General features: G+C 44.2%; 1 protein-coding gene across 3 annotated transcripts in view; it reads right to left on the bottom strand.

The window, feature by feature from the left end:
- Window positions 1–705: 705 nt before the first annotated feature.
- STRA8 (stimulated by retinoic acid 8) overlaps window positions 706–10104 on the bottom strand; it is a 66238-nt gene continuing 56839 nt past the window's right edge. For all 3 annotated transcript variants that reach the window (XM_077469189.1, XM_077469190.1, XM_077469191.1), the window contains exon 8: window positions 706–2200. In XM_077469189.1, coding sequence (XP_077325315.1) covers window positions 2123–2200 — 78 coding nt within the window. In that variant the 3' untranslated portion in view covers window positions 706–2122. The remainder of the gene's footprint in view (window positions 2201–10104) is intronic.

The raw sequence follows: 10104 nt of genomic DNA, 5'->3' as shown, positions 1-10104 counted from the left end.
ACTTTTGCAGTAAAAAAGGTTGAATCCCAACCATGACACTACCTGCCTGGAGTTTGCATGTTCTCCCTGTGTGAGTTTCCTCTGGGTACTCCGCTTTCCTCCCACACTCCAAAGACATGCTGGTAGGTTAATTGGCTTCTGTCTAAATTGGCCCTAGTATATGAATGTGAGTTAAGGACATTAGATTGTAAGCTCCTTGAGGGTAGGGACTGATGTGAATGTTCAATGTATATGTAAAGTGCTGCATAAAGTGACAGCGTTATATAAGTACCTTAAATAATAATATTACTTACTAAGCACAATGCAGCTGTGGGCATGGGCCCATCATATATATATATATATATATATATATATATATATATATATATATATATATATATATATATATATACACACACATATATACACACACACGACTGCTGCATTCAGATCCATAAGACTCTGTACTGATATAAACACAGTGTTTTTTACAACCAAGTGGATGAATCCATGCTGTGCAATGTTAGGAATTTACTGCATACTTTCAAGGTTTGTAAAAGTTCCCCTCTTTCATAAATGCCATCCAATGATCACATCAAGAAAGCCAACCTTTTGGGCTTTTAATAGAAAGGACCTTATTTTGTATGGCTTTCTTTGGGAAATGCACTGTAACAGGTCTTGCAGAAAAAACTCCACATTACAAAAAAATAGAGCATTAGTCGTTATACACAAAACACACCTTATATCCAGAAGGTGAACACTTTAATTGAACTTCAAGGAAACAGTTCTGCACAGCAGTTTAGAAATGCCTTTCTTTCCTCATAGTAAAAGCACTAATGAAGAAGGACTTTTTTAATATTTTAAATACGCCGCATGTCTTAATAAATAAATTAAAACATCTGTTTTTTATAGTCTTATAAATACTTTTTTTTCTTTTGTCAAACAAAATGTATTAAAACTTTCCTCTACATTTCTAATATAAATAGATATACATAACTTAAGACAAGAACAATTCTGGTCAGGATCCATTTCCTCCCACACAAAGCAAGCTCAATGTAACAAAGTCGCACTCTGCTACTTCCAAAAAGCTAAAACCAACTTTATTCCAGCAGGGGGCGACAGATGTCAGGTGCTGGGTGGAGTGTCCCTTATTTTGCTGAAACAGTAAAGTTGGTTTGAGCTTCTCAGAAATATAATTTCTGCTCCAAAAGATAGTTAAGGGCCTCAAAAGGTGTATGCAGACCCAAAACTTGGATTTTGGATGGCGTTTGGAAGAGTTAGACCTCCTGTCATGTTTTTATTACTGTGTCCCTGTTGGGAATATTCACCCTCTCAGTTTGTCCTGGTGATGGAGCAGTCACCAGAACAGGAATAGACGATGAATCTTCACATAGGGACAAAAATGTGTACGAGGGGATCATTTCCCTGCTCCAATAATATTTCCCTTTACTTCCTGCTGCGTCTCCGGGACAGGAAGTTAAAGAGACAGACAGCACAAAAAATAAATTAACTGGAGTGTTAAGCCCTTCTCTATTCTATTCAAACCTAAAAAAAAAAGTTTTTGTTATATGTACACTTTAAATTGAAAAAAAAAAAAAAACTGGGTTTAATTTTGTCCCCTGCACTGAAGAGGATGCCAAACCCCAGGAAACCAGTCTAGAGAAAAGTGGAGAAAAGCATTTTGGTTGTTGGCAGCAGCAGGCAATTTACATGGATCATGTGACATTGTTAAGGCACTTAGACTTTTGTGGGCTGAAGAAACTCCTTAAGGACATGAAATGCCTTAAATCTGGTTTCCCTGTGATATCTGAGAATAAAGATTAAACCAGCTAAAAACGCTCTAACATGGCTACAGCTAAAAATATATAAAATTTAGCAGGCTTTACACTGTAACCCATCAAGTTTAAAATTAAATATCGATTGTTAGCTGTGTTCAACAGACAGCCATTCTGCACACAGAATAACTTAATATCTGTCTGCTCTAAGAGTTAGCCAGATGGAAAACATTTTTGTTGGAAATCTGTGACATGGCTTTGGCACAAAAAATGGCCTGCAGACTTTAATTAAACCGGGAAGATGGTGGCCATTTTGACTATTCTTGTTTCTGTCGGTGTAAGTGCTGAAAAGATGGATTTCAATGTGTTCACAGGTCATCTTCATCGTCAAAGGACTCGGTACATCTCAAGAACATTGTCTCATAATCGAACTGTGGGGCAGACATCTGGAAGAGGAAAACGCACACCATATATATAAACCTTAGAAGAAGAAAAAAAAAGCAAAAAAGCACTTTGACTTACCTGTACATTTCAAATATTGAAATTCAGTACAGGACACCGGCTGAATATTCATAGACCCTGGATTTTAGCCTTGTACTTACAGGCGATTAGACACTGGCAAGCTTTTGAGGACCACCTGTGCATCCCCCTATAACCCTACAAGCAGAGTAACACAGAAACTCTGGTAATAAGTTGTCTTATCCATTTAACCATGGCGGACTTGGAAGCAGGATGTCCCTTGCAAGGTCCTGAGTGTAGAACAAAGAGGAAGTTCGTCTTCCTGACAGAAGCTGTTGCTTTGTCTAAGATCGAGATCCCTTTGCGTTTACATGTCACATGTAAACCACAGAGTGCTTCAACATTGTCTCCCATACATATACAATAACAACCATCATTACGTGATACTCATACAGTGAAAATTTTCACATTTTGTCATTTTGCAACCAAAAAGTAAATGTATTGTATTGGGGATTTTTTTGTGATAGACCAACACAAAGTAGCACATATTTGTGAAGTGGAAGGAAAGTAAAATGGTTTTCAACTTTTTTTTTTACAAATATCTGAAAAGCTTGGTGTGCATTTGTATTCAGCTGGGGTCGTATAGAAACAAACACACTCCCATCAATTATTCAATGCATAGAAGGAAGCATAAACAGCACTTAGTGTAAAACTGTTCTGAAAGCTTTATTTAAAAAAAAAAAAAAACACACACCCACAAGTTTGGTGCACTCAGGATAGTGCAAATATGTACTCACATATAACACATAGTGACCTAGCTGTTTCTCACAGCTGCAAATCTGGCTTGTCCTGTCTGATGCCACTTTTAGGTGCACGTCAATAGGCACCAGGTGCTGTAAGAGGCGAACTAGATCCAAGATACACCTTGAATAAAGGCTTTGACAAGGGAAAATTAGACTGAAGGTTTTTAAAAAAGAGAATAGACAAGGCTAAAACCTGTCCTTTGAGTATTTAGGGCCAAGTCCTGATTGATTGCGTAAGATACGAGGCACAGAGCAATTTCTGGGATTGAAGTGCCTGTGTCACTAGGCAAAAAATATTTCCAGATGTGACTATGACGTACCTGATAGAAGAGCCTGTATGGACGAGCAAGGCCTCCCTTACCACTCTGACTCAGGGCCCCAATAGAGTAAACAGAAGCGCCGAAGTGCAGAGTAGCACAAGCGCTAAGGAGTCTTTGGTGGCAGCAGGGCAGCTAGTCCCAGTAGTACTGGTGAAGACACAGGAAAGCTACAGCAAAAGACCAACAGGTGGGCAGCAGGTGCAGATGACAGCGACAAGTAGCAAGGTCAGGCAGGCAGGGACGTACAAGGCTGGCAGAATCGGATACTGGGTTCAGGCAGGATCGCAGTCAGGAAGCAAGCCAGGTCAAGCTGGATAAACGGTGCAGGTGCCAGGGAGAAGACAGGAGATTGGTCACAGGACAAGCCGAGGTCGGTACAGGCCGAGTTCAAGGTGTAGTCAAAACTAGCCGGATGGATAACAGGGATCAGGATACAGGTTCTCAAGAGACAGGATACACAGAAGCTGACGACAAAGCAGCACCGGGCTGGATACTGGCTGAACTCAAAGATTCACTTGGCGCCAGCGCGCGCGCGCAAGAGCCGAAGCACACGCGGGTTGCGTAACGGCTTCTGTTTGCACTCCAGTTTGCGCACGTGCACTTCTATGCGCCATAGCCCAGTTTCTATGTGCAACAGGAATGCACATATTTCTGCGCCTCAGGGGTCTTCTGAGGAGACAAAACTGTCTGCTGGCGGGTGCATCCTGACAGTGACAGTACATTTTTCTGGAAGTAGCTTTTCTTGCTTTTAGTAAACTATCAATGCCAGACTCAGAGACCCCTCTGCTCCTTTACATCTGAGCTAAAACGGTCATGTCCTTAAAACCAGTGATGGAGAAGCAGGATGGGGTAGATTATCAAAGCACCCCATGCAAGTTCCAGATAATCCTTAGTCCAGGCCACAAACAGCGGTAACTTGTTGAATCTGGAGGCTATAATATGCACGCCTGGGGTCCTTCATCTCTGACATATCAGGTTGGAGATGTCGGAGTGAATGGTCCATTCCCCTTTGTCCAGGCAGGGACAGTTGTCCCCTGGGATATTAAGAACTGTTATCACTGGACAGTGTTTATCCATCCATGAAATTATCTGGTTTGTTTCCTTCAAGGCTGCATGACTTCTGCTGCCCCGTTGTAACTCAGATATAGGATGTTGATGGGAAGCTTAGTTTTCAGTGATGTGGCAGAAAGAACTTCCCCATTGTTAGGGCTGGGCACCAAGCACCAAGCAAGCTGTTATATGGCAACAAGATGATGTGTTGGAGGGATCTCAAATGAAATAGGGTGAACGGAACAGCCTCAGAGGAGGTCACCATGAGACCCAGAACTCCCATGGAGAATCTTACAGAGGGGAGTCTCTTAGTCCCGAGCATGAGATTTGAGACATAGAGGGCTGGAGAGCAGATTTTTGGATTTATTTATTACCCATGGATAAATGGGAATATGCAGGTAGGCATCTTGGATGGCTGCAGATGCCAATTATTCCTCCTGTCTCAGACAGGCAATGACTGACCTTGGGGATTTCATGTAAAATTTTTGAATTTGAAGACATTTGTTTATGGATTTTAAGTCCACGATAGGATGAATGCCTGTTTGGTTTTGGTTCCTCTACAGGTATTGGCACAGGTACTCTCCTGGACAAGAGGGTTCAGGGCATTCTGAAAATTTGACTCCTTGGGTAGATTTTTATTGATTTGAGAGAAGAAAGCAATGAGAGGGGGTACAGATTTGAACTCTATATGGCACCCCTTTGAAACTGACTGAACCCCTAGATCAGGGAAATCTGTGACCTAGAGATGGCAAACTGTAATAGACATTCTCCCAGTTTTCAAAATGAGGGTTGCTTCATTGGGAAGACTTGGTGGGCCAAGTCCTGCACTGTAAGAAAAGGCTGAACTTAGGCTTAGAAGGAAAGGGATGTTAGAACATTCCGCTGTGAAAGAAGAATCTTTTCTCCGGTGAGATCTTTGATTACATTCTCGAGTGCTTCACCAAAGAGGCATTCTTCTTCAAAAGAGTTTTACAAGCAGCTTCAGCTGACCAGGGTTTGAGCCACAAGGTTCTACACATATGAATTGAAATTAAAAGCCATTCTGCAGATTTGTGTCATAACTTGTTCTAAAGGAATCCACACAAAAGGGCAGGGCAGAAGGTAATTCCGCATGTAAAGTACAGTCCTGGAATATCAGATCGTGTTGATTGTCCATTGCCCTAGTCCAGTTAGCTGCAGTTTGATAGACAAAAATTGCAGCAATAGTTAGTTGCAGAGCTTGGCCTGTAAAGCCCCACACACAATATCAGTTTTTCTGCTCAGATTTACCAAAACCATATAATATGGAGGACAAACCTTAGGCATTTCAATGTGTATGCAATAAGGCAGGCCCTTGTACTACATGGTTTTGGTTAACCTGAAGGAAAAACTCAGCAGAAAATCTAATAGTGTGTATGGGGCATTAGAGCAAAGAGAGCCTTTAATGCTGCGTACACGCGACCAGACTTTTCGAAGGACTTGGTCCGGCGGACTGAAATCCGTCAGACAATTCGATCGTGTGTGGGCTCCAGTGGATTTTTTCTTCCCAAAAGTCCGGCGGACCTAGAAATAAAACTTGCTTCAAATCTTTCCAATGGACTTGAGTCCGGTCGAAAAATCCAGTCGTCTGTGTGCTAGTCCGACGGACTAAAACTGACGCTAGCCAGCTATTGGCTATGAGCTAGCTTTTTCTACGCCATCACGTTCGAATCCGTCGGACGTTTGGAGTGATCGTGTGTGGCCAAGTCCGTTCGTTTGAAAGTCCGGTGGACCTCAGCTGCAAAGTCCGGTCCAGTTGTCTGTCGAAAAATCCGGTCACGTGTATGTGGCTTAAGAGCATCTCAAACTTCCTAGCTGCAGAATTTTGGAATGAAGCAACATCTTCAGTGAGATATTTAAGACTGAGATGACAGTCTACTACCACAGCACACCACTGTTTTTGTGTTTTTGTGAACACTGGATAGAGCTCAGAAATGATTTTCAGAGTGGTGAAAGTGTTTTCTGGATTGATCTAATCATAATAAATTGCCTATTCTATTTGTTAACAAATAGGAAATGTATTTTTATTAGCAGGTCTTTTTGTACCCAAATAGTCATGGGAAAATGGGAGATTCAAGTGTGACAACAGGGCTCTTGTGCACAGTACAAACCTTTATTATTAGGTAATATATGGCAGGTGCCCTGACGCTATAAAAAAAACAAACTAACCAGCATCTCCTGTGACACTAATATGGTGATCACTGGTGAAAGGGTTAACTAGGGGGCAATCAGGGGGGTTAAAACCTTTATTAATATATGGGGGTACCTGACACTATAAAAACCTGATGGTGAAACTAATCAATTAACTGGCTAAATAGCGTTACTTGTGACACTAATACGGCGATCAGAAAAAAGATCTATTAGTGACACTGAGACAAAGGGTGAAAGGGTTAACTGGGGGGAGGCAATCAAGGGGTTAAACATTTATTAGGGGGGTATCCTAGACCTAATGGGGCCTACTACTAATTGCCTTAACACTAATTAGCGTCCCAAGTGACACCAATGCAGTGATCAGTGAAAAATCTGAAAACTGCAATCGGTGACAGGGAGTGGAGGGGTTAACTGGGGTGCGATCAGGGGGTGACAAGTGTACCTACGTTTGTTGGTGTTAGTCTTGTGCAACTCTCGGTAAGATGTTCTCTCTCCTCTCTCTGGAATAGAAAAGAACACCAGAGAGGGAGATGACATCACTTCCCCTGTCTGTGTTTAAACTTACAGACAGGGGAAGCATTTTCATTCGCCAGAACCGATCAGCAGGTCCAGGCTGTGACATCATAATAGGCGGGGACATCATCCGGTGATGTCCCTATATAAGTCGCCGCGCCCCGTGTCCCAGTCATTGTGAGCGGAGGATGCGACGAGGCAACATCTGAACAGAAGACGGCGAAAGCGGCGACAGAAAGAGCTAGAAGAAGGCGCGGTGGCCCGGAAAGAAGAACCGAAGAGGGGGACAAGACCCCCGAAGTCGGAAGAAGAGGGCGGCAGCGAGGAAGAAAGCCGGGCTCCTCCGCTAGCAAAAGAGCTAGAAGAAGATAGCGGAGGAGTCCGGCGAGAAGACCCCCGAAGACGGAAGACCCCTGGAGATGTGCAATAAACTATTTTAACCCTTGTGTGTTGTGTTTTTTTTTTTACAGGTGAATGGGTAGACTGTACTCCATACTCATTCACATAGGGTGGGGGGGTCGATATCCGGGGGCTCCCTTATGAAAGGGGGCTCCCGGATTCCGATAAGCCCCTTGCCCGCAGACCCCGACAACCAACGGCCAGGGTTGTCGGGAAGAAGCCCTTGTCCTCATCAACATGGGGACAAGGTGCTTTGGGGTGCCGTACCAGGCCGCGTGGCCCCCCCTTCCCCAAGGCACCCCCCCATGTTGAGGGCACGCGGCCTGGTACAGCTCAGGAGGGGGGGGGGGGGCGCGCTCGCTTCCCCCCCCTTCCTGGCCGGCCGGATAGCGTGCACGGACAAGGGTCTGATGTGGACCTGGGGGGACCCCCACGACGATTTTTTCGGCGTTGGGGTTCCCCTTTAATTCCATACCAGGTGGCGGGGCCAGCGACGCATCCTTCGCGGGCCCCACCTACCTGGAGACGTGCTCAAAATGAGCGGACTTTTCTCCGGGTGGGAAAAGTCTGTTCATTTCAAAAGTATGGCGGACTGGCATACACACGGCCGGATTGTCCGCCGAAATTCAAGTCCGGCGGCAAGATTGGAGTGCAAAACTACTTTCTAAGTCCGCCGTACTTTTGGATAAAAAAAGTCAGCCGGAGGCTACACACGGGAGGATTGTCCGGCGGACTTGAGTTTGCCGGACTTTTCCACCGGATTGTTTGATAGTGTGTACGCGGCATTAGGAATACTGTCATTTACCCAGAAGTCTTCTCTCCTTTTAGAGAGGCTTTGCTTATACTTTGCAGGATGTACTTCTGCTGAGTAGTCAAGAGAACCCTTAATTCATGAATCAGAAGTCCCTCATATAAGATAAGAATTTCTTCCTGTATGGTCTTGTGCAACAAATGTGGATAACTTCCAAGTCAGCTGATTAACTTCCTGACTTAGGGATGTTAAACTATAATGTCTCATTGTACAAGTTGAGGCAGCAGGTCATCCTTACAGCGTGACAGTCTAACAGGCCGGACTTAAAGGAGACTTTTTTTTAGTTTAGTTTTGGATAGAGTGAGGAAGAGTTAAAGAAGATCTAAAACACAATTACTAAACTTTCAAGCTACATGTAGTAAACGCAGTTTCTGGTGTGAAAGGGCCCTAAAACTTAATGGCGTATACACACGACCTGAATTTCCGGCAGACTAGGTACGACGGTCTTTCCAACGGACTTTCAGAGGTGTTCCGACTGACTTTCCGAACGAACGGACTTGGCCACACACAATCACACCAAAGTCCAACGGATTAGACCCTGATGATGTACGACCGGACGAGAATAAGGAAGTTCATAGCCAGTAGCCAATAGCTGCCCTATCATCGGTTTTCGTCCATCGGACTAGCATACAGATGAACTGATTTTTTGACTGGACTCGAGTCTGTCGGAAAGATTTGAAACATGTTCTAAATCTAAAGTCCGTCTGATTTTGACAGCAAAGGTCCAATGAAGCCCACACACGTATGAACCCATCGGACCTTTGCTGTCAAAAAGTCTGGCCGCGTGTACAAGGCATTACTGTAATTTCAAAGGTTATTTTCAATGTTTTTAAATCTGCAGCTTTCATTAAAAAATGCATGGTGATCCTGCCATGAAAGTCTTTGTTCATGCACTTCCTGTTATAGGGTGACAACTCTCAGTTCCAGTCAACTGTGCACTAGTTTTGTCACCCTGTCAAGTGCACTCCTAATGCAGAGTACAAGTGACAGTATCGACGCACATTGTTCAGGTATGGTCCACCATTTTCACTATCAGAAAACCGGTCCAAAGCATCAATGTAAAGCCAATGCTGGAACTAGTTCACGGCGACAGGAAGTGGCTTTCAGAGAGTAGAGGAGAGCAGTGATGCTAAGATGCAAAAAAAAAAAAAAAAGCGATGATGAAAAAAGTGAAATTTGAGATTTTTGTACTTACTGTAAAATACTTTTCTTGGAGTCCATTGAAGATCACAGGAGGAGGGAGGTCTTTGAGTTATACTGTCACCTACAAGAAGATTGTACACCGGCAAACAAAAAAACAGTAGTAGCAAACTACAGTAGGTGACCGCGATATTGTGTCAATCTCGCAGCTTTTATCAGCGAGACTGACACCCTGCAAGCCCCGTCGTGGGAGCCAGCGCCGAGCTGGCTCGCATCGGTAAAGGAAAAATGTGTTTTTTCCTTTCCCAATGAGCAACAAGCATTGCTGACATTGAGGCCCGGGTTCATACTGGTTCGGGGATCGGACTTGGATCCCCGCCAATACCAGGCACTGTGTTTGGTATGAATCTTGAGGGAGAACTCCACGCCAATAAAAAAATCGGCATGGGTTCTCCCTCCATGAGCATACCAGGCCCTCAGGTCTGGAATGGATTTTAAGGGGAACCCCCTACGTCGGTAAAATGGCGTAGGGGTCCTCCCAAAATCCATACCAGACCCTTATCCGAGCATGCAGCCCGGCCAGTCAGGAAACGAGCGAGCGCCTCCCCCCCAAACCGTACCAGACCACATGTCCTCAATCCCATTGCGCTGGTTCTCGGCGACAGGGCACTGTACATCTCGCGCTG

The sequence above is a fragment of the Lithobates pipiens genome, unplaced genomic scaffold (genome assembly GCF_037356315.1).
Source record: "Lithobates pipiens isolate NorthernLeopardFrog02 unplaced genomic scaffold, aLitPip1_a1.2 Scaffold_8, whole genome shotgun sequence".
In the NCBI taxonomy this organism is placed as follows: domain Eukaryota; kingdom Metazoa; phylum Chordata; class Amphibia; order Anura; family Ranidae; genus Lithobates; species Lithobates pipiens.
The sequence above is the reverse complement of the archived record's forward strand: the minus strand, read 5'-3'. Positions and strand labels throughout refer to the sequence as shown.